Source organism: Rhipicephalus microplus, chromosome 1 (genome assembly GCF_043290135.1).
Source record: "Rhipicephalus microplus isolate Deutch F79 chromosome 1, USDA_Rmic, whole genome shotgun sequence".
NCBI classification, from domain to species: domain Eukaryota; kingdom Metazoa; phylum Arthropoda; class Arachnida; order Ixodida; family Ixodidae; genus Rhipicephalus; species Rhipicephalus microplus.
This window is the reverse complement of record NC_134700.1, coordinates 274,418,276-274,442,006: the sequence shown is the minus strand read 5'-3', so window position 1 is coordinate 274,442,006 and position 23,731 is coordinate 274,418,276. Positions and strand designations below refer to the sequence as shown.

At 43.6% G+C, this 23,731-nt stretch overlaps 1 protein-coding gene across 3 annotated transcripts in view; it reads left to right on the top strand.

Moving 5' to 3' along the window:
* Window positions 1-23,731, top strand: part of LOC119165053 (uncharacterized) — an 89,033-nt gene that overhangs the window by 43,257 nt on the left and 22,045 nt on the right. Inside the window, exons 6-7 of one of the 3 annotated variants that reach the window (XR_012895305.1) lie at window positions 16,947-16,989; window positions 23,094-23,152. Coding sequence is in view for 2 of the 3 variants with exons in the window: in XM_037417249.2 (XP_037273146.2) it covers window positions 13,606-13,700 (95 nt within the window). In the remaining variant the exon portion in view is untranslated. Of the gene's footprint in view, window positions 1-13,605; window positions 14,159-15,557; window positions 15,762-16,946; window positions 16,990-23,093; window positions 23,153-23,731 lie in introns of those variants that run through there. The other 2 variants (XM_075894959.1, XM_037417249.2) reach the window with 2 other exon arrangements.

The following is a 23,731-nucleotide window of genomic DNA, read 5'->3' as shown; positions in this document are numbered from 1 at the left end:
CATTCCATGAAGGCCAGGGAGTGCAACAAAACCATAATTTTATTTTTAGCTTCATTGGTACTAGAGTTATGGCCTTAACAAGTATACTCATTAAAAAACTGAAACCGTTGCTTAAGTTTGTTGCTAATTAAATCACTATTGTAAATAAAAATATTACATTTTTTTGGTTTTCTTGCACTAATCAACGTATAAGCTTTCAAATGCTGCAAGAATTATCAAAATCCGACTGCTACATCAAAAGATACTGTAGGCAATGGCTTAGGGTGTGATGAAAATTGTTGTTTTGAGAAAACAAGAAAAGAAGTTTAGGAACTTGCTGCGCACTTATATTTAACAAGAAAAGGTGTAAATCGGTGTATTAACCATGTTAGAAGCCACCAGGAATGTAGTCATCATCATTCTCTTTGGTGCGCTTTCTTTTCATGGCATGCTTGAAAATTTCAGCATGCTCATGCTTCTTCTCCCATGCCACTAGTCGGCGACTGTCCTTTTCTGAGCATCTTTCAGTGGCCGCGGCATCTGCTCTCCCTTTGCCAGCGTAGAACCATGGGACAGCTTCGGCCACAGCAGCTTCAACGGTGAAAAGCGACACGTGTTTTTGCACACGAGCGACCAGATGGCGTAGTGCAGACTCTCGTTTGGGTTCTGTGCTTTCCCTAGCTGACAACGCTCCAGCAATTTCTTGTCAGAGAGGCGCGTGTAAATAGGCCGCAAGGCATCAACCACATACTCCGGTAGGTTGTAGCGATGATTCGGAAGAGTCTCCTGCTTGGCAACAGCCTTGTTGTACTTGCACCATGCGCTGCTTCCCCCCTGCTCTCGGCGAGCTCCATACGGTCCTCAGTTTACCGCACTCGTCACATGTGAGAACAAGTTTCGCGGCTATGCTATATTCACGGTCTTCCTTGGAAATTCTGCCAGGCCCGCCACACACACCGCACTTCATACACTGAAGAAGTTCGTTGATCAACTCTAAGCTTACGACGGTGAACGGCGTACCTGGCGTTGCGGCTCCATCAGAGTCTCGAAAAAAAGACCGCTTGCGTTTTGTGGCAGACTTCGATGAAAGATCTTGCAGAACATCGCTCGCACGACACTCGATGGCCACTTTTTCAGCGTCGGAAACCAGGGGAGTGTCGACGCGCACAGCTCTCGTGAGATCTTAGGACGCGGCTATCGCGTCCGCGATCGCGGGTGCCGCGGCGGTGATAGCGCTGGCACAGCCTGCTCCTTCAGAGTTCTCGGCGGCAGAAGGTCTCGCTGGTGATAAGGTGCGGGCTCTCGTACGCCGTTTTCGCCTTTTTCCGAACGCATGAGCACTCCGGAACTTCCGATGACCGCCTGCCCTTGCACCGAATGCACAGCCGTTGTTCGGCCTCTACGCAAAATGGCGGCTTGCACGCCGCTGTCTAGCAGACGAATCCCTTAGCGTCCAATAGGAAACCGGGAACTGCCCCACGTGACAAAAAACGCACCAATGATGTGCGAGTATTCAGTTTTTCTTTATGCGCGATAGCTGCGTTGTTGCTGGACGAAAAAATGTTCTGCTAGGAACAGATAATAGAAAAATTGCGTCTTCAAATGAGACCAAAATTGCCGCGCTACTTGGCGCGGTTCTCGCGCGCTGCGGCGTTGAATACGACCGTTTTTTTTTTTTAGGTGGTTTTGGAAGCGAAAATGGTCATCAAACTGACTTTGCGACCCAATAACTCGACAAATACGCATTACAGGGCTATAATCTTTTAGGAACGGCTTCCTTAGACTTTAATGATTATGAAAAAAAATACTTCAAAAAATCGGTTTTTCGGAAAATTTTCGGCCTCTTATACCCGTGTCTCCCCTTCAACCAACAAAATTTATCATTGTACAGGTTATCAAAATGTAACATTGCATAAGTTATGGTTTGCACTTTTCCGAAATTCCAGTCCTGCTACCATTCAAAGTTGTTTCTACTTTCTTTGAACCAAGAAGAATGGCATTTGTGCTGGCCTTGTTTCAATTGAAAAAAAAAAATAAATATTGTGCCGGTTGGTTGAATCGTAACAAATATGCGAACAATAACAAATATACAGCTTGTAACAATAACAAATACACAGCATTCAAATTCGATTCGAAATTACTAGACCAGAATCACTATTTGCTTCAAATCACTATTCGCACAAGCCTAGTTTGCATGTACAGCTATGAATCATGTATGTAATAAATAACTCGTGTTGACATTTGACTTCTTGGTGAAGTCTTTTACAGTCAGACTGTTTTTTCAGATTCTGCAGGAACCAATCTTGTAGAAAAAAAACGCACCTTTATTGGCTTAGGGGCTGGAAAGTTTTGTCCATGAGAATTCATGCACAAGCACGCTTATGTGCGACCAAATTGGCCTGTTTTTTAGCCAGTGTTGGGCCATCACTGTACGTCAATAGTACTGCTAAGGCTTCCAATAAATACCTTGATTGCTGTTGCGAGGGCCGCACGTCATCATCATTGTATGGCTGTGCTGGACTGATGAGGTAATCATTGTCCAACATGGCACAACTTTTGAGCAACTTCAGAATGAGGTCAGCCACCTTCCACCTGTCAAATGATCACTGCTCTTTTATTTTTTGCAATGGTCAACTTCTTCTAGCTGCTGCATTAGTCTCAACAGCGCCGATGGAACAGGTGGCATCACAGCTGTTTCAGCAGATGAGGCCCCACATACTAAGCAACAAATGAGTGAGACAAAGCATGAGATGCTGATCAGGCTTAGCCACACAACACTAATGCAAAGCCTCAAGTGCCACGCCAAGCTGACTCTTAGTGTGGCTTTGCCTGCATTTCGGTTGTGGTGTAGACATTCGATGGATACTTGACTGGTTAAAGCCAAAATGCATTTAATGTGTTGCCAACAAGCATACATAGCCTTTGATATCAGCAGTAGTAATTTACCTGTAGATTGACACTGCCATGATAATCCTAACATGTGCAACCTTTCAATGGGATGAGTGTAGATGCTGCAAGAGTGTCCGAATGAAGGTGTTTCCAAATTTTCTGCATCCGAATAAACTGTCCGTGACATGGTGGTTTCATGGCAGTGCAGTGTGCACTTTTATGGAGGTACGTCTTTAACAGGTTATACATGGAAAAATGAGTGAATTTGAATACTTGAGGCGATGGGAATGTTTGCCATCAGAGAATTGAATATTCTCCCAAGCCTAGCAGACATGAACAGTGAAGATTCACTAGTATTCGGGTTCATACATTATTTAACAATTACGAAAAGAGGGCATCTGTGCGCCACCTGCAACGTTTACTTTGGCAGGAGGCATCTTCAGATGTTTACAAACATTTATTCCAGCAGTAAATATAGTTTTACTGTAGTGCGGTACCACTACAGTGCGGATATTCGCGACTCCTGCGACTGACGTTACAAGCCGTCCATGCTGTATAGTATTGGAGACATTTCTTGAAACACCCTGTATAGCTTGCCCTTCTGGAGTAACTTGGCACCAGCATTTAAACTCCATGGTGTTTTTCAATGATGTGGAGGTGCCATCGCACTCATTATATTGGTCATTTTGATCTTATTTGAGTGCTTCATTCATACATACCAGCAAGCGCATGCGACTAATGCCGTCTGATTGACCAAGAAGTCTCCTGTTTCTGCTTTACGGTGTTCAAGAGCGTGCCAATTTATTGTGATTTAGACCCAGAGTGCGTTTGCAACCCAACTGTCTAGTTTTACGTTATACATGAATTTGTGTGAGGTAGTCACTGGCCACTAAAATCAAAATGTGTCCAGCAATGATTTGAGGTGGCCAGAATACTAGACTTGCCAAGCCCATTGTGCAAGTCCCAGTCGGCTGCCAGCAGCATTACCAATGGCAACCATGTGTGCCTCTACACACTCATCTTGAAACACATCGGCCAGAACAGACGGACAAGTACAGGAGATCCTTGCGATTGCTGCAGTACTAAAGCAACAGCATTGTTGCTGAATGCATTGATGCTGTCCACCTTCCACTCCCTGAACATATGCCATTGTGACTTTGAACTGGGGCAGCTGTCTCATTCGTGCTTGCCAAGTGCAGCGATCATAATAAAATCAAAATGGACAAAGATTATCGAGACTGTAGCATAGTCGTAAATTGGCTGCCCGTGTAGCAGACCAGGGAGACCATGTGTTTCTCTTAAGGGGGCAGACTGGTCTTAGACATTTTTGTTTATTTCTTCAGTGATCTTGATCAAACTGCACAGAATTATGCAGTTTTTTTCTGCTGATTTCAAATATTTAATTAGTTTTCCTGTAACTCACCTTGTTCCTGAGATAACTTAAGTTCACACCCTATTGTTTAAGGCCACCATAGAAAAAAAAGTGCTTAATTAAAAGTGATATTTAGGATGTGCTAACAGACTAATGACTGTAGAGTGAAAGTATGGAAGAGTTTTTTTTTTGTTTTTATGCCTTTGTTGGTTATTTTATAGCAAAAAGAACTATCCATTTTCAAAAGCAGTTGGAATCTTGTTACAATTTTGCTTAGTAATTAAAAAGGCTGGTGCTCTAAATTCCGCTCCCGTACTTGCATTCTACACACAAACAGGTTTCCACTGCAAAGAGAATTATTGTTGTACCTGCCCTAGGTGCAGAGATATTGAGGCCTCAAAGTTTAAAAGCCGTAAGTTTACTTTTTTGAGAAAAAAAATCTAAAAACTGAAAACACGGTTTCTTCAAAAAGCAACAATCATGGTGTGCATGTTTTGCAATCCTTGTAAAGGCACTCATAAATTGGTAGTAGAGCTTTAGACACAGGTGCTGGCAAATTATAAAGAAGCCTCAGTCTATTTTTGCAGGTTCTGCATGTTAACAGCACCAAGAATCTGGACAGTTAGAATGACATAACAAAAAATTGCTACTTTCTGTTGCGTGAAAATTTGCAGAGATGGAAAAATACTTGCAGAAACCAAATATGTCAATTTTAAAAAATGAATTTTTTTGTCACTTTTTGGTCCCAAAGACCAGTCTGCCCCCTTAGGTCATCGAAATCTGGTGATGCCGTTTACCACAAGTCTGCTCACCGCTCATTCTTCGTTTCGCTACAACTATCAGTTATCTCACAGCTTCTTTTGTAATGTGTTGACAATGCATCGCATTTAATACAATATTGTGGGTTATTCTGATGTCGCCACGCAGACCGCAGTAGAACCTTGATTTATGACAGCATCCTCAGTTCCTGTTAAATGGCACATTGTTGCTCATCGTCAAAACGAAACTATGGACACAATCGCAGATAATGTATAATGGCCTGTGTAGAGTTATGACTGAAACTGCAGCTTGTCACTGTTGCTGCAAATAGCTCAACACAAAAAAGTGACCACAAAGTTCTGAAGGCATGCTACTATTGCAGAGATGAAGCCACTAAATGTCCTTGCTTTTCTACTGCCATACAATTGGAAACAATGACTGGGAATGTAGACTGTGCTGCTCAATTTTGCTTGAATGCTGGGGCAGTTTTCAGTCTTGTCTGTGCGCGGCACACTTTGATCTACTTAACCAGCTTGCGTGCGAATGGATTCATATTAAAGGGAGATGCTACTCAAAGACACTTTTTATGTTCACTAGAGCAATGAAACTAGAGGTGTTTCTGGGACTTTTTATGCAGATTTCAAATATATACTTTTTTTTGCAATTTGCATACTTTTAGCTCTGTGACATGACAAAGTGAAAACCTTAACCCTTTTGCCCCCCCCCCCCCCTTTTTTTTCATTTCTAAACTTCCACAAGTTTTTACTGTTCATAGTTCATAATGTTTCACATAAAGTGAAGAATGCAAGTAACTATCTAGGAAGCGCATACAGAATATGTAATAGACGTGAAAAATAAGACGTAAAAAGTCCAGATTTCTCCTACACTTTAAAATGTTTACATAGATTTTTTATTATAGAATAAAGATATTGAAATATATATTAAAGCCAGAACTAGACAATTGCATTTGTCATTCTTTAGAAGAAATTTGTGCAAAATTTCATGCAGATTCGAGCAACAGAAGTACTTGAAAAAGGAGGGGTGCCTTGAAAAATAGAGCAAAATTTGTGTTTTGAGGAAAACTAGTTTTTTAAGTTCAAATTGAGTTTTTATTTAGGAAAGATATCATTAAGTGCAATGAAATTTGCACATCAAAAAGAACAATCATTCTTGTGGTGGCCTCTGCCACTATAATGCGCCAGCACCAAGAGTTTGTCCCTTGCGGCTCTTTCGAGCTGGCTTCTCACAGGCAGGGCCATGGAACGCTTGCCAAACTTCTTCCGCTCTATCTGGCAGAGCCTTGTGCCGACTGCAAGCTAGGAAGAAGTTCGACAAGACTAAAAAATCTAAACCAACTCCAGTGTCGAAAAACACAACAGTGCCGATGCCATTTTGCGGCCGCGTTTGTGCCACAATGTCGTCCCCGCAAAGTTCCCTCACTGTGAGCTCCTTCGACCTCACAAGATTGGCACTGATGTCATCCATTGCCGCATCACAAACTTTCGGGCTGATGGCTGTGAATGACTTGATGCATTGGCTTTTGCAAGCCAACAACTGCCGCAAATCGGACCAGCTGCTCGTAGCCTGTTCCTACAGAGTGCACCGCCACAACAGTTTTCACGTGCAAGCAATGGCTTTTTTCATTCTTAACGGAGATAAATACAGGAGAAAAAAGCATTGTTCAGCTGCGCTGCTCAAGACATGGACCTCAGAAGTAGGCTTCACAGCACATACAGGTGCAGCGGCCAATAGTGGTCCCCGAAATGTACCACACTATTCAAAAGCCAGTTGTGGCGCTCGAAAAACGCCGCATCAACGTGGGAAACTGTCGTTATCCGAAGAGGGAGGCTCGTTTCTTGGCGTCATGCGATCGACAATAGTGAGCAGCGGTGCATTGTCGGCGGCAAGGTGCTCAAAGACTGCTCACTTTCTGCCTTTTAACGAGCACCTTGTGCTCTTAAGATGCAATATTAAAGCATTTCTGGTCAGGTCTCGGCATGCTTTTTTTTTTTTTTTTTCAGAACAGTAGTGGTACTGAACTTATCAAAACAAGCGAAAATAAAAAAATTGGTATTTTTGAAGAAAACTCGTTTTTCGACCGGCATCTCCTCTTAAGGGGAGATGCTCCTCGAAAACACTTTTTCTTTAATATTATACCTAAAGTTATGAAACTTTGGTCATAGACTGAGTTTGTAACGCTGATTCCAAATATGTGCTTAGTTCTTATGTAGCTTTATTAGTTTTTGTGCAAGACACCTCTCAAGAGAAAAATATAGGGCTTTTTGTGCACATCTTTTTGAATAATAAATTTCTGTTTAGAGAAGCCTGCAATAGCTCATTTTGCTGGTTAGGTAAAGTAGTATGTTAGATACTACTTAAAATTTATTCAAATAATTTCTATATTTCTAAAAAAAATCGGGAATACCAAAGGTACATACTTTGTGTGCTGTGAGTCAACATTTTAATTGTTTTCAAAAAATGTATAAGAGATATTTAAAATGCATATAGATATCGACATTCTACACACTTTGAAGAGGCTGTGTGCAAAATTTCATCCAGATCTGACCATTTGAAGTACCTGAAAAGTGGTGCACAAAACGTAAAAAATGCTGAAAAGTACAAATGGAGAAAAATGCTTTTGAAAGTTTCAAACATCTGTATTTTTCAAAAACATGACGAAAGCACATGAAATTTCTTGCAAAAATAGAGCAATATGTCTCAAACACAGCACAGCTGTTCAGAACTCCCCCGGCCCATACGTTTGCCCCTCAGCACCCTCTCGAATGGAGTCCGTGAGACGCGCTCTCTTCACCTGGTTTCGGCGATGGGCTCGAGCTTTCTCCATGTTTTCCTCCACGGCTTTCATGGCCGCAGCATGAACTTTCTTGCCGATCGCAATAAAGTTCTTGTGATGTAACGGCGTCGGCAAGCCAAGAATGGCGCAAAAACGTGAAAGCTGTTCGTGCCCGATGCCAATCGCGCGCGCAGCTACCACTGCCTTGACGTTCACGGCGAAGCTGTCGCGGGAGCTCCCACTCCGATATTCCCGGCTTCCGCTAGCACCGTTCGCAAGCTCACCAGGCACAACACGGCTCGAGGTGTGCACAGAAGAAAGTACCGATTCAGGGCACTCACTGTTCGCACAATGCAACTCGAGAAACGCCGAGAGACCCTTCCGTTTTTCGACCGGTTCACGTACCGCGAGGGTACAGGTGTGGCACGCAGGGCAAGCAGCTCCACTTATCAGCACCGTAAGCGCACTGATATCGCATATCACAGCACTCGCAGAGTTCCGATCGCTTGCTGCTCTATCGTTCTCGAAGAGTCCAATCTTCACCTCCGAAGCGCTCACAAAGTTCAGCGCGGCGTCGATTTCGTCCGAGTGGCCGTTGTGCTGGTTAGGGCTAGCCGGAGGCGTCGGGCGGCTGCTTCCCGCTGTCACTTTCCGTAGAGGTTTGCAACGCCGCACTAGGTGCGGGATCTTCGCCCGAGCCTTCCGAGCTTGGAAATCGCGCTTTTTCGGTTCGTTCATTACGAAATAACTGAAAAAACGCAGGAAAAGGGCCACAGAGTTCGATCGAGTCGCCGTACACAGTCGAGGACGGATGCAGGCTTCGGTGCTTCGCCGCAGCAACGTCTCCGTGTAGGCCAATGGCGGCCTCGCTAGAGCACCACGTGATTTAAATGTCCAGTAGAAACGCTTGAACAGGCGCCAAAGCGTGCCTTTTTTTATTATTTTGGGCCAAAATGCGAAACTGAGGGAGGTGCTGTAGGCTAAACGAAGGCTTACTCAACCTCTCCAAGCAAACAGCAATGGCGGGAGACGCCGCATTCTCGAGATGGAGACGATCGAAAGTTGCTGATTTGCGACGAAACTAGCACTTTCTCGAGCCACCGTGGCTGAATAAAATAGAATTTTTACTAACTTCTCGTTCGAATTTCGCCTTGATCTTTTGCGGAGTTGCAGCTGAATAAACAAAGATAATTTTACAGGTAAAATCTCAAAACTGAAAAATTCCGCGAAAAACGCGATTTTTCGACGCGCATCTCCCCTTAAGCAAAGTTCAATCTCATTGCGTAATGGTTGCCATGACCAGGTAGTTCATATTATTTTTGTGCAACTTAGTGAGCTTTACAGCATTGGAAGGTTCGGCATCTGCAAGTGTATTTGGAGAATAGGAGAATCATTGTGGAATAAAACTGACAGCGATACATGCGACTTGTTGCACAAAGCAGAAGCGAAGTTGTTATCATGCTGCTCAGGTTCACTCTGGTTAATGTCTTAATGAAAATTATCATGCATGTATATCATTGAATGGAGATTTGAAAATTGTGTACAGATTTCAGTTATCTGCTTTAGAAAGTGATAATTTTTCATTGTAAGTATCATATTTACTCATGTAATGAACACACTTTTTTTTTTCGAAAAATCTGAGCAATTTTTGGGGGAAGGGGTGCGTTTATTACGTGGAGTAAATTTCATAGTGTTTCTGGAGGAGCAAAAAAACGTGGTAATGCGAGGAAAGTTCGATCGCTTAGCTTTTCGCAATTACCATACGCTTACACTGTTTGGAAATACCGTATTTACTTGTGTAATGAATGCACTTTTTTAATGGGAACAAAGTAGGGGGGTTGCATTTATTACGCAGGATAAATTTTATGAAAACTTTTTGGGAGGCGTAAAAAGTGCGGTAATGTTCAAAAAAGTTAGGTTGCTTAGCTTTTCGCTATTGACATACGCGTACATTGTTTGGAAACTGCTTCTTTGTGGCACTTTACTCATCTTCTGCAAGTTGTCTCCTGGCCGCCCGCGCACACTATAAAAGAGCTTGGCAGCTATCGCTTCTCGGAATCATTTAACCACAATGTCTGCTGTGATCTTGAGTGGCACCCAAAAGCGTGCGCTACAATGCACTTTGCCAACTTTGCGGCAACCTCGCACAACTGTGACGACACGATTAATATTTTAGCAAGTAACCAGCATCGCATCAACCTGCCCCTGAAAGATCAAGACACTTTCAATAAGAAGAAAAAATATGGCCGCCGCCTCGCTTCTACATGAGAAGTTCCTCTATGTGCGGATAAGGATAACAAACGATGCGAGAATCGGGGGTGCTATCATGTTGCGGAAATCGTGATCTTTTCGGGACGACAAGCTATTTTTTCTGGTTTTTCAGAAACCTATGACGCTATAGCGACGAATGACCCTTCGCGACAGCAAATCCTGTCCTCGTCGCTCGAAAATCACTTGGTCGGGCATTTGAAACTGCCCTTGTTGATTAGCACGAGCAGTTTCGGGACTTTCGCTGGCTGTGTTATCAGCTGCGTTAGCTAATACCCCCCCTGTGGTGCACAGATAAGAAGGGGGACATGCTGTGCACAGATGGAAAAACGATCCATCGTTTTTCGTGGATCGTGGTGGGGGGGGGGGGGGTAGCTAACTGAGGTGTGTCGGCAAAATAATAAATGGAAAAGATGCAACGGGTGAGAAGGTGTCAGTTAGCGGGACTGCAACAAATGATTGTGGGGGGTGCGTGTATTGCATTGGGGAAAACATTGAAATTTTGATGACTGAAGTTGGGGGTGCTTTCATTATGCGAGTAAATACAAGAGGCAATTTCTTACGGGTGTTGTGACTGTAATTTACAGCATAAAAAGTTAGTTTTCAAGACTACGTAGTTCTTGAAGGGAGATTCAGGTCGAAAACACTCTTTTTTTTTTATTATCTATCTTTAATTTTCGCCTGTTTTGATGAGATTAGTACATCTACTATTATAACAAAAAAATACAGGTCGAGATTTAACTGGAAATGCTTTCAAATTCCATCTAAATAGCACAAGGTGCCTGTTAAAAGGTCCAAAGTGTGCAGTCTTCAAGCATCTTGTCGCCGTAATTATCTCCATTATGAATAAAAAAAGCCATTGTTCGCAAGTGAAAGCAGTTTTGCGGCGCGCTTTGTAGGAATAGGCTATCGGCAGCTGGTCCGATTTGCGGCAGTTGTTGGCCTGCAAAAGCCAATGCACCAAAAGTCATTCACACCCGTCAACGCCAATATTGCGAGGTCGAAAGAGCTCGCAGTGAGGGAACTTAGCGGGGACGACATTGCCATTATGTATGACAGTATGTGGCACAAACATGGCCACAAATTGGCATGACACTGGACTTAGCACAAACATGGCCGCAAATTGGCATGACACTGGACTTAGTTTGAATTTTGCAGTCCTGTCGAACTTCTTCTTAGCTTGCAGTTGGCACAGCTCTGCCAGATGGAGCGGAAGTTTGGCAAGCGTTTCCTGGCCCTGTTCGTGAGCGAAATGTCCTTAAGGAGTCTGCTCGAAAAAGCCGAGAGGGACGAACTCGGGGTGCTAGCATATTTAAGTGGCAGTGGCCACTACAAGGATTGTTTTTTTGTGTGTGTGCAAGTTTCATCGGATTTAGTGATATCTTTCATAAATAAAAACTCAATGTTAACATAAAAACGCGTTTTTCTCAAAACAAAAATTTTGCCAGTTTTTTCAATGTGCCCCTCCTTTTTCTGGCACTTCTAGTGCTCGGATTTGCATGAAATTTTGCCCAATTCTTCTCCCATGTATGACAAATACAATTATCTAATTTAAACTTTAATATTTTACTGTATAATAAAAAATTGTTTGTAAACCTTTTCTAGGGTAGGTGATATATGAACTTTTTATGTCTTATATTTTTCATGCCTATACATAATTTCTATGTGCTTCCTAATTAGTTATTTGCATTCTACACTCTGTTTAAAACACTACGAACTATGAATGGTAAAAAAATTACGGAAGTTTATAGATGAAGGGGGGGAGGGTTAAGGTTTTCACTTTGTCATGTTGCAGAGCTAAAAGCATGCAACTTGCAAGAAAACTAATTGTATATTTGAAATCAGCATAAAAAGTTCCATAGACAGCTCATTTCATTGCTCTAGGGTGAACATTAAAAAGTGTCTTCGAGTAGCATCTCCCCTTAATGGGTCAACCCACAAGAGGGGGAATGTCTTTTAGTCTGTTTTCAACTTGAAAGCAGTTCTGTAGCTTTTGTAACGCTTCATAGCATAACCACAGAACGGACACAACGTATGCTACACTAGCACGCTGCAGCACGTACTTGCCACTTTGGCTTAGCTTAGTTCTGTAGCTTTTGTAACGCTTCATAGCATAACCACAGAACGGACACAACGTATGCTACACTAGCACGCTGCAACACGTACTTGCCACTTTGGCTTAGCTTAGATTGGACCGGAGGCTCTGTGCATTGATTGTACGCAAAAAATATATTTGGGACCAGTGCACAGAGCCCACCATATTTTGATTGCAATGCTCAGAAAGTGTGATATGTAAGAGTAAATTCATATATTTGAAATTGCATAGCATTATGTTCTTTCTAGATTCCTGCTAGTGTATTTGGAGCTGCTTTCATTCATTCATTGTCCTTTCATTCACTTCCCGTTTGCCCTATTGGTCAGCATACTGTGGGGAGCATTGTATGACAGGAGTTAGTTGTGTGGTTTTCAAATCGGGACTGCTTGCTAGCTTGTGCAATCACTGATGCTGCTTTTGAACACGATTCTTAGGCACATGCACCTTGCAGCCAGCTGCTAGGCGTGGTGTTGATGTTTATTTGGCATGCTTTTAATGGTTATTAGTCACTAATGATATTTTTAATGCTTTCTTGGACCTGAACTTGTGTAAGTAGCAAATGATTGTACCACAACACAATTGTTGAAACAACCTAATGCTAATGATTTGCAAGTGTCCAAAGACCCTTCAACACACAGGCTCCACTCAAGTGTGGCTTAGCATTGAAATGGCATGCCTTTGCAAAGTTATTTGTAGAATTCGACCTACTTCTTAGTAGCACTACGACCCTACAAGTGGCTTAAAAGCACGAAGTTTTATACCATGTGCTTAGAACTAATATCACGTGACAGGACAATATTTACCAACTGCAAATAACTAAATAATCTTATCATTTGCTCAGCACATAATGGCGGCAATATTAAATTGAATACGCAGCTCACTAACAGTCTTTTTGTAATAACTGATAGTTTCGTTTAATAATTTTGATTCTGTAGTTCCATACACAGTTGTGGATCATGAAGCTGGAATCTCGGGACCTAAGTGAGCAGAACCTGGCAAAACTGCAAATGGGCTGCTGAGGCTCGTATCCCGACACTGTCACTTTGTAGTACATCTGAAGCAGTGCCTGTAAGCAACTGCTAAAGAATGACTTGCACTACAGAAAAGAAAATTATGCGACCTAAACAGTTCCTAGAAAGTACTAACTGTTAATTCATATCAGAGGCACTAGTATTTTTCATCTAGTTTTGCAAACTGTGAAGTGAGACATTACGTACTGATTCCTAGTTTGACCACAAAGCTATAGTAGTATGCTCTTAAACATTTTTGCAGAGAATGGTCAGTCAGTTAGTTTTGATAGACCTTTGGCTTCGAATTTCGGACCTGAACAACATGTTGCAGGCCAGATGTAAACAAGGCACTTAGTTGGCATGGTTTCCTGCCACTTGTTGGAATGCGCAAAGAAGTGTGAAGCGGCATAACAGTCTCGGTGTCTGTCGTTGCTTGCAGGTGGTCCCCGATCAGACTATGCCTCCTATGACAGCTATGGTGGCGCAGCATATGGCCAATCTCGGGATAGCTATGGAGGGGCAGGCCACTATTAACAGCGCAGCAAGCTGCTGTCCCTTTTTTTTTTTTTCCTCTCGAGAGCAGGCATAGAAGAGCGGCAGAGACATTTTTTCATAAATGAAAGCCTCCACCATGCCCACCACCATCCATCTTCAATATACCATCAATGCCTTGCTTGAAGAAATTTCTAGGCGCAGGCACGCTGCTACATTTCTCCTTCCCAACACCATTATATACACCTAGTGTTTTGTAATTACTCTTCATTTCTCATTTTTTTTTTCTAAACATTAGCCAGGTGGCTTGGAAGGCCACATTGCACTGTTAGACACATCATAATTTTATTTTTCATCTTTACCCATGGAGCCTGGCATTGTCTTCTGAACTTGATGTTAGTGAGCGCTCGTATCGTGAAACAAGCACATGCTACTGATTGTATGTACTCAAAATGGTCCAGGCGGATCAAGTGAAATAAAATGTTGAGTGGAACCCCCTAGCTGCTGCCAAGTTTGATTACTGAGGTGCTTAGTGTGCAGCACTAGCCCTTGTGGGAAGCATAATCAACTTCTCCAGCCACACTGTTATGAAGAAATGTAGTGTCATGCACCTGTCTGATGCTGCCCGAGACATGTCCCTGTGTGCTGAAGCTTTCGCTTTGAGAACTGCATCTGTTAAGCTGCCCTGGTAAGCTTACAGCTAAAGCTGGAGAGCATCGTACTTATGCCAGTGGTAAAATAGCTTTGATCGTATTACCTCATGTGTAGTTCTGTTTAAATTTAGGTGAAATCATTACCATTGCATTCTGCATTATGAAGTATGCCAGAATTTTGCCTCTCTAGTGCATCCCATGTGTAGTAAGCACTACAGGATTTATGGCTCTTGTGAAAGTTTTTGTGCAAAGGGATGGCACAGTGTTAGTTTGTTGGTGTTGTTAGATTAAACCCACATTGCAGGGACATTCCAAGGCTCATGGAAACAACAAAGTAGTTGTACAAATCGTTGGGGAATCTCACCACATTTTACTAATGAAGCACTGAGATACACAAAGCAGTAGCCGCAAACAGCACTGCTATCGCAATCGAAAGTTTGTCCTGAGGCATCTTTGGTGTGTCTGTTATCCAGAAGCATTAAATCTTTGAGCATCAATATGTTGAAATATGTTCAAAGAACAGCACATTGTGGGTCTCAAGGAAATCTGGCTAAAGGAAATCTGTTTATTAGCTTGTTATAAGCTCATAGTTCCGACCGCTGCTTCATCAGTGAAAATGCAGCACTAGTTAACTTTTGTAGCTTATCACTGTTTCTTGCTCTAGAATCTCAAGTGCAGTACAAATACATTACAGCATTACTTGTTTTTATAGGATGGGATATAGTTCCCAATGTACTGCTGTGTAGGTGTAGCAGCACGTGAGGCCACTTGTTAATAATGGCAGTGCCTTTCAACTCTCTGGTCTTTTATAGTTCTCACTAAGGTTACTTTTTCAGACTTGCTTAATCGAAAGTCCTATTAAAATTGCTGAAGTGCACTTCGGAATTTACATAGTGTAATCTGTAAAAATGTATGTAAAGGCACACAACTTTATCTGTAGCCAAGATCATAGAAGTGTAGTGCTGTCCAAATAAGTTCCAGTAGGCATTGCACTTGAACTCTAACCTTGTAAATGCTCCCAACTGCTACCGTGCCAATCTTTAAAAGTCCCATTAAGCCTGGATCTGTTTGGTTAAAAGTACTATGTAAAGAATTTTGCTTGCATTGTATGTTTGTTGGCTGCGACTACTGTAAGCTCTAATTAGTGCTACTCATTGGCACATATAATTTGCTTCTATTAGTAGAGCTTTTCCAGGATTTTCATTGTGGATATGCTTGCAAGGCCATTTTCTTAAATCCTTCACAGCCTTCGCAAGTTCGTCATTCTATGGAGCGGGCACAGCACCTGTGGCTCCACAGCTTTACGGCCAAGTATTTCACACTACCGTGGCATAATCTCGTAGATTAAAGCACCTCAGCCAATGTTGCTGTACAGAAAGAAGCCTCATGCACCATTTTACTCTTCATTTATCGTGCCTTAAGTGTTTATAAAAAGTTATAGTACTACGCATGACTGTGTGTCTTGTCTTAGTAATGCTTAATTGTCAGGTGCAGGGAGTGTGCTCTGCCTATTGCACTTGCTCAATATAATTCAGTGACTGCAGCCGTTCACCTTCAAAGGTTTTCAAGAACCTCTTGCCTGTCAGAATACAAAGAACAAGTAGAACGTGCCTGTGCTTCTGCACATACTTAACATGTTGGTATCACTATTGCAGGAAAGCTGCAAAACTTGAAGGTTTTATCAGTTTGTTACAACACCTGTTGTAGGCGATGCATATGAATACCATCATAAGCTAGCTCTTACCAGTGTTCCTATTCTGTAGGGTTGATTTGCATTAAATGTCTGTGGAACCAGACTGTTTATGAGTGTCTTACGGTGCAGGTAGGTTAATAATGCAGACACATCTGTGTATCCTACTAGACTTAAGCTTCCTCCACCATAGTGCAAACCTCTGCGGAAGCAAACGTGCCATGCTGATATCAAAACTGGCCTGCTTCTATACCCATTCGTTTGCTGGTGCTGAAGTACAGCGAAGCATTGCACGTGAACACTAGACCACAAAGCTCGGTTCCGCGATGCTGAAATCAATTGCGTCCAAGGATGATAGTACCACAGGTGGGTTAACAAAAGTTTCATTACATTGCCTATGTCTTTTATGCTGTCCAACAGCCGAATTACACCGAGGGGGAAAAAGGTTCACGTGAAACCTTTGATGCCAATATAGGGTGAAATGCCCACATACTCGTGCGTGCTACAATGAACTGCAGGTTCTCTTAAGCCAGAGTGCTCCACTGAGGTTGTGGTTGTGGTTCTAGCATGAAAAAGCGCGGAATTTCAATGTAAATACGATTGTAGTTTCTTGTGAAACTTCAAGTAATTAGTGAAAGCTATTGCCGCAGCCTATGGCATTAAGAAATGGCTTATCGAACATTTTGCCAGTCGCATGTTACTTGATTACACATTTGAAAACTTGCACGTTCAGCTGGGAAGCTATGACTTCATGCCTGGCAGCTTCTCATAACTATACACTCTCGAGTTAGTGTGCAGGGCTTGAAGAATTCATTTAACATCAAAAGCGACTTCACCTAATATGCAGAAATTGCTTGTTTAAAAGCAACGTCGTGCCTCATCGTGGTAACCTAAAAAGCAATTTTTCTGTTCTGTAGCTTTTAACAATACCCTTTGTTTTTTCAGGTTGAGACACCTTTCCTGTGAAGGAGGGAGCATCAACTTTCAGGTTAGTGTTGGCTTATTCAGACAGTTGCCTGATGCCTATGCTGCTATTAGTTGGACCACCATTCTCAACTTGAGAAACACGGGAAAAAAAATGAGGGATCTGTGGCATGCCAAAATGAGGGATCTGTGGGATGCCGAGTTGTGGCTATCACAGCTCAGTGCTAAGCAGGTGGTCACAGATCCAATATTATGTTAGTGTGTGGCAAAATGTAGAGGCACCTGCGTGCATTTAACCTTGGGTGGGAGTGCCGTAGTGTCATGGCTTTTGCGTCTAAAGCTTTTATGTTTTTAGGAAACAAGGGTTTGGAGTGCTGTCACCAGTGTAACAGGTGGTAGCACTCCAAACCTCTTATTTACACTATAATGCTACTGAACTCATTTTGTGGAAATTTGTGTGTCGGCATCGTTGGTCGTGAGAGAAAAATTGTGCGTATGACTGAAAAATCAACTAAAGTTCATATAACTGATAAAAATACCATATATACACGCATAATTTGCCCCCTCTCATTATTCGCACACCCCTAATATTGTGCCAGCTTTTCGGGAAAAAAAATATTTACTCTTGTATTTCGCGCTCGCCAGCGCGCACCTTTGGACCTTTCCAAGCATGTTTCAGTGCTTCGGCTGGGTGCGCGCCTCGCCAGGCAGACGAGCACAATCAGGCTGCGAGTGCGAAGTCCAGTCTTCTGAGGATCTTCCAAGAACTAGGAACACAAACCTGTTGATGGGTCACCGGAACTGCTCGAGCGTTTATCTCCACCCTCTCCTAATCTCTACCAAGGATCAAGGCACGGACGGCTTTCTGCATCAGGAGGCGTGTGAGGGCCTGTCGCACCAACTGTTCTCCTCGGTCTCTGCGTCCACTCTACAATGCACGCTTGCTCGATTTCGGAAGTTTACGTTTCACCATCCGGCCGACGCGTTTTGACGGTTCCTTTGCGATGTGGTACAGATATTATACATACGGCGAAATTGAAGCTCGCTATTGTAAATTTTGCCGAAGAAAACGGGAAGTGTGCCGCCACGAAGCACTTCAAAGGGACGTACTTCAATGTGACGACCGGCGTGATCAGAACGCGAGAAAACAGAAGAATGTACGCTAACTAATGAATGTTTCCTGCCATTGAAGGAGGCCTTTTCAATTATGTATGGATTCTTAGTTTTCCCGATATCGCCGTGTCGTGGGACCTAGTATCTCCTAGCAGTGCCAAAAGAGCTTTACTAAAATTTGCAGATCTCGCATACAGTGGGAATCAATGATATGCGAAGCATTAGAAATGTTTATGTCACTTTAAAATCAGCACAACATTATGAAATGGAGGTAAATGATTTCATACATGATTTCTGTATCATGATTATCACATTTAGATGTGTTGTTTACCTTCATCTATTCACGTCGCGTGATACCAAATTTAGTATATGTGGGGCTAGCCCAACGACCGTGAGCACACTATGAGCGTGGTATGTTGTCATGTTCTTACACAACACGCGTGTCAGGATTGTCATGTTTTCACCAGTCATATATTTCGTCATCCAACGACGTCACGTAACACCAATTTCGCACATGGGGAGCTAGAAAAACGGCCGCGAGCGCATCATGAAGGGCCCAATATACTCCAATGTAGCGTTGACACACGCGCACGCTAGGCCACTACGTTACCAAAACGCGGGCACTCTATAGTCCGGCGCCAGACGCAACCAGCATCCGTCGACACGGCCCAACGGCAAACCGGCGCGAAATGCGTCATGTTGCATTTCGCGCTATAAAGTAACATTACTTTATGCGATACGTTATCAAGACAACACTGCGTCTCCCTCTTTTCGTAATGGAGGGACGCCGGACGCGCTGAAACGCACATGCGTCAAAGCAACACAGCGCGTCTGCGAGTATATGGCAGGACCGGCACCTGGCGTGGCAACGCCGGCGTGATGTGACGAAATGAACGCCAGCGAGCACGAGTAATGTCCAAATGTATCGGCGCCTTGACTGTGGCATGTAGTCATCTTCTCGCATGACACGCATCTCATGATTCTTATGTTTGCACCAGTCACATACCTTCGGCATTCATTGGTGTGACGAAATGCCAAATTTGGCATATGTGGAGCTAGCGAAACGGCAACACTGCGTCTCCCTCTTTTCGTAATGGAGGGACGCCGGATGCACTGAAACGCGCATGCGTCAAAGCAATGCAGCGCGTCTGCGAGTATATGGCAGGACCGGCACCTGGCGTGGCAACGCCGGCGTGATGTGACGAAATGAACGCCAGCGAGCACGAGTAATGTCCAAATGTATCGGCGCCTTGACTGTGGCATGTAGTCATGTTCTCACATGACACGCATCTCATGATTCTCATGTTTGCACCAGTCACATACCTTCGTCATTCATTGGTGTGACGAAATACCAAATTTGGCATATGTGGAGCTAGCGAAACGGCCTCGAGTGCATCATGAGTGTGGCATGTAGTCATGTTGTTACGTTACACGCATGTCGTGATTATCATGCTTGGATGTGTCATTTACCTATGTTTTCCGTTTGCGCCGCGTAATACAGAGTTTGGTACATGTGAAGCTAGCTATACGGCCAAGAGCGCATCATGAGCGTAGTATGTAGTTATGTTGTTACATGACACGCATCTCATGTTTATCATGTTTGCACCAGTATCATAACTTCGTCATTAATTCACGTCCTGTAATAGCAAATTTGGTATAAGTAAAGCGCGCCCCGCCGCGGTGGTCTAGTGGCTAAGGTACTCGGCTGCTGACCCGCAGGTCGCGGGATCAAATCCCGGCTGTGGCGGCTGCATTTCCGATGGAGGCGGAAATGTTGTAGGCCCGTGTACTCAGATTTGGGTGCACGTTAAAGAACCCCAGGTGGTCGAAATTTCCGGAGCCCTCCACTACGGCGTCTCTCATAATCATATGGTGGTTTTGGGACGTTAAACCCCACGAATCAATCAATCAATAAGTGAAGCTAGCGATAAGGCTGCCAGCGCATTGTGAGCGTTGCATGTAATCATGTTGTTACATGACACACATCTCATGATTATCATGTTTGCACCAGTCACATACCTTCGTCATCCACTCGCGTACCGTAATACCAAATTTGGTATATGTGACGCTAGCGAAACGGCCGTGAGTGCATCATGAGCGTGACATGTAATCATGTTGTTACATGACACGTATGTAATGATTTTCATGTTAGGGTCAGTCGCTTGTGTTCGCCATGCAATCATGTTGTACCATACCAGTTTTGCAACGTGCCATGTGAATGAAACCACTGCAAAAGCAGCAGGACCATGAAATGTAAATCCTGACATTCATGACGTACATGTCAGGATTTTCATGTTATGACTAGTAAAATATGTTCTTCATACAGTCATGTTATGTCATATGCCAAGTTTGGTATCGATATTATTATCAAAACGACCAGGAGAGGTAAAAATCGTAGGCGGCAAGATAGATAGATACGCTCAATGCCGCCGAAGCATACGTGCCAAGCCTCCCGGATTTCGACCGTTTCTTCTGTTTGTACGGTTGTCATGAACATCTCCCAGAAATCGAAATTTCTTTGCGTGATCTGGCCGCATTGACAAAAACGGAGCTCAATGCTCTCCAGGTTTTTCGAACCTATCCCATTTTGTTATAAATGCGTTTAAGAGGCGTTCATGGAATCGTACAGTATAATCTCAGTGATGCGAAACCGGGGCAGATACGAATTCTTCAATTTCCCCAGCTAAATTCCACTGTTCATTGGGCCTCAATTCGAATGTTCTGAACACATTTCCTAATTGCGGCAGGTGATACGAAGTTTACTACAAAAACCGTCGAACGAAGGCATAGAGCAGCGTGCTCGAAGCTTCAGAAGTGCGTGTGCGACCGGCGCACGCACTGTCTTCTGCAGTGCGTGGGATTGTCGTTGCCACAACCGCTGTGGACGAAACTGCGGTCGCTCTTCACACGATCATGTATGGCGATGACGTAGCTGACAGAACCTCGAAAGTGTGCACTCAACCAGTGAAAGCAAAGCTGCTTTCCGCTAATTATGTGGACAAAACTGCGGCAGATGCTATTGTAGATAGCATAAAAGGACCTAGTTTTGAAGGCGCGTGCGCAGCCGAGCACACGGGGATTGTAAAATGACTACCGTTTGCCCCAACCACTGTGCACAAAACCTCAGTCGCGGCAACGCAATATTGATCTACGGGCTCCGAGGGCATGCAGTGGTAGGTTAAAGGCAGTTTCGCCGCAAGGGCGAAGCAATAAATGCGACAGCAACAACTTGGAATGTAACGCTGAGAACGGCAAGCAGATCGAAACGTGCAGCGCGCTGCTCATACACCAATGACGCACGAAAACGATACTACCAGGTCGAGAGCGAACTAACCACGTTAACCACTCGACACGTAATGCACTGTTCAAACAAAAACGATGCACGATACGTAATCACAGGTACAGATGAGCACAAACTAACAAGTGTCCCAGTTATACTTCGCAGTGTATGAAAAGCGTGCTGTTTCCGAAAAGAGGCCTGTGCAGAGACCTAAGGGACCTTTGTGGGCCCCGTAACTAACACTTTCGTTTCAGTGAAATTCGAAAGCACCACAAGATTCCCCCACCATAAGATAAGCGCGCGCGCACAAGCACCACTGCCAGGCGGCTGTGGCACAAGCATCCCTCCCCCCCCCCCCCACCATGGGGCAAAGTACACGTGAGAGAGAAGCATGGGTCGGCGCATCGGACGAGCTCAGCGCCGAGCGGGGGCGGCTTTTTTTTTTTCTTTGAATGTTCATATATATATATAGATACGTATACATATACGGTGAAGGACGGCAATGTGGCGAGGGCAAAAGAACAGCCTTGACTGTTCATATAATTGCTATCGCAATAAAAAGGGGGCCAGGCGCGTTTTGGCGTTCCTGTCAAAAGAATCTTCTAGTGAGCAAAGCTTTGATCCGCGCTTTTGCCGCTCTAGCTGCGACGTCCCGTCCATTTACGTGTGTCCCAGGAAGACATATGCTAGTTGTTCTGGCCGAAAGAGATTCTGCTAGTTGTGTTGATCCTTTGAGACTCTCACCTTAGTGAAAAACTTCACCCTCGTGTGTTCGGCCGCTTCTAGCCTCTAAGACCACAACACTGATGTTGGCGCTTGCTATTGAGACCCCCCTCCTAACCCCTTTTGTTTTTCGCAATGTGTTTTTTTTTTTATCCTTGTGTTTATTTTTCTTGTGTGTGTGTGTGTGTCCCCATGCTGGTTGCGGAAATCTCCCGGATTCAGAATTCTTGAACTTGGCAGGTATGCCGAAGTACGCCAAGAAATGTTTCGCGTTCAACATGGGGTGTTCAAACGCGTTCGACGGAACCGAAGATGATGTGCTTCAGGAGGGCGATATGCAGCGGCCGCGACAATAATTCCTAACTGGACATTGCGATCAATGATTCCCGCTAGACCGCATGTGACTGGATATGACTGGTTAAAATACGTGCTAATTCTCTAAAAAATAAGAGGTACGCTCTCTTTGTGCTCTAATTTATATCCTTTTTTTTTTCTCATGTATATACTGCATGTGTTTGGACTGTGACACAATATTTTTCGTATGCGCTCGCGAAATCCCTTTCTCGGGGCCTCGAAGTACCGAAAAAATGTGCGCACATTATGCGAGGAAATGCGGTATTCTGTCTGAAAATCGAGCCATTGTCATTTGTGTGGCCAGCAGCTGTGTGAAGCATAGGGACACACCAGACATCAAAATGGGCATTGTGCAAGGAGAGGTTGTTTTTATTAAAGGCACATATTGCAATGGGCTCAGAGGTTCACATGTTACCTTACAGACGCTTAGTGGGTCCTAAGATATTACTTGAAAGGAAGCATTATGGCTTAGTGGTCAGTAATCAATCTTGAAAGGCCAATTTTTCTAACGCAGTTGTTTGTTTCCGTGCGCCATGGTTGAGGCATGCACAGAGAACCAAACCCTGATCAATTTAGAAGGCGATGTGCACAGGGCATGATTGTGCTATCGTGTTGTACTTTTGAAAGTGGAGCTCAAGTGGTCTCCAAGTTTTATTACTCTTTTATGCTGACACCATGCAAATCTTGCTTCCATACAGAATGTACATCATTGGAGGACAACCAGCTAGAAAGGCCCTTCTGCTGCACCTTAAAACTGGTAAGCCAACGTTACATGATTGTTGTACTTCATTCTTACACTTATAGGTGCATGAAAACTAAATTCCAACAGACATCATTGCTGTACTTGTAGAAATGTAGACGCCTGCTAGTACAATACCTGGACTAATCCAAATTGATTCGTGCGCTGGTCACTTGCTAACGCTAACTGCTGCATTGTAACAAACCCTGATGGTAGAAAGGTACAACCCTGCACAACCACAACCCATATAGTTTGGTGCATTTTCGCCACTATATAAGACACTGATGTCTGAGACAAATGAGTTTAAAAGACCATTGTGGATTCATTAAAGGGGGGGTCAGTCAGAAAATGAGAACGTGTTACCCTACTTATGAGAGATTCCTCATGCAAGGGACAAGAAATGCTCTGCCATGTGTGTCTAATGAGGTACCGACACAAATATTCGCGCCTGACATAGCCTGCAGGATCAATTCCCGTGAACATGTGTATTTCTTTTTCAAAATATCTAAAGCGAATATATAGCTTGGAAAGTGGAATTAATTTTCAAAGTTGCGTGAGCGATCAACTCTGTCGTGCTATTGTGACCCCCTACTTACC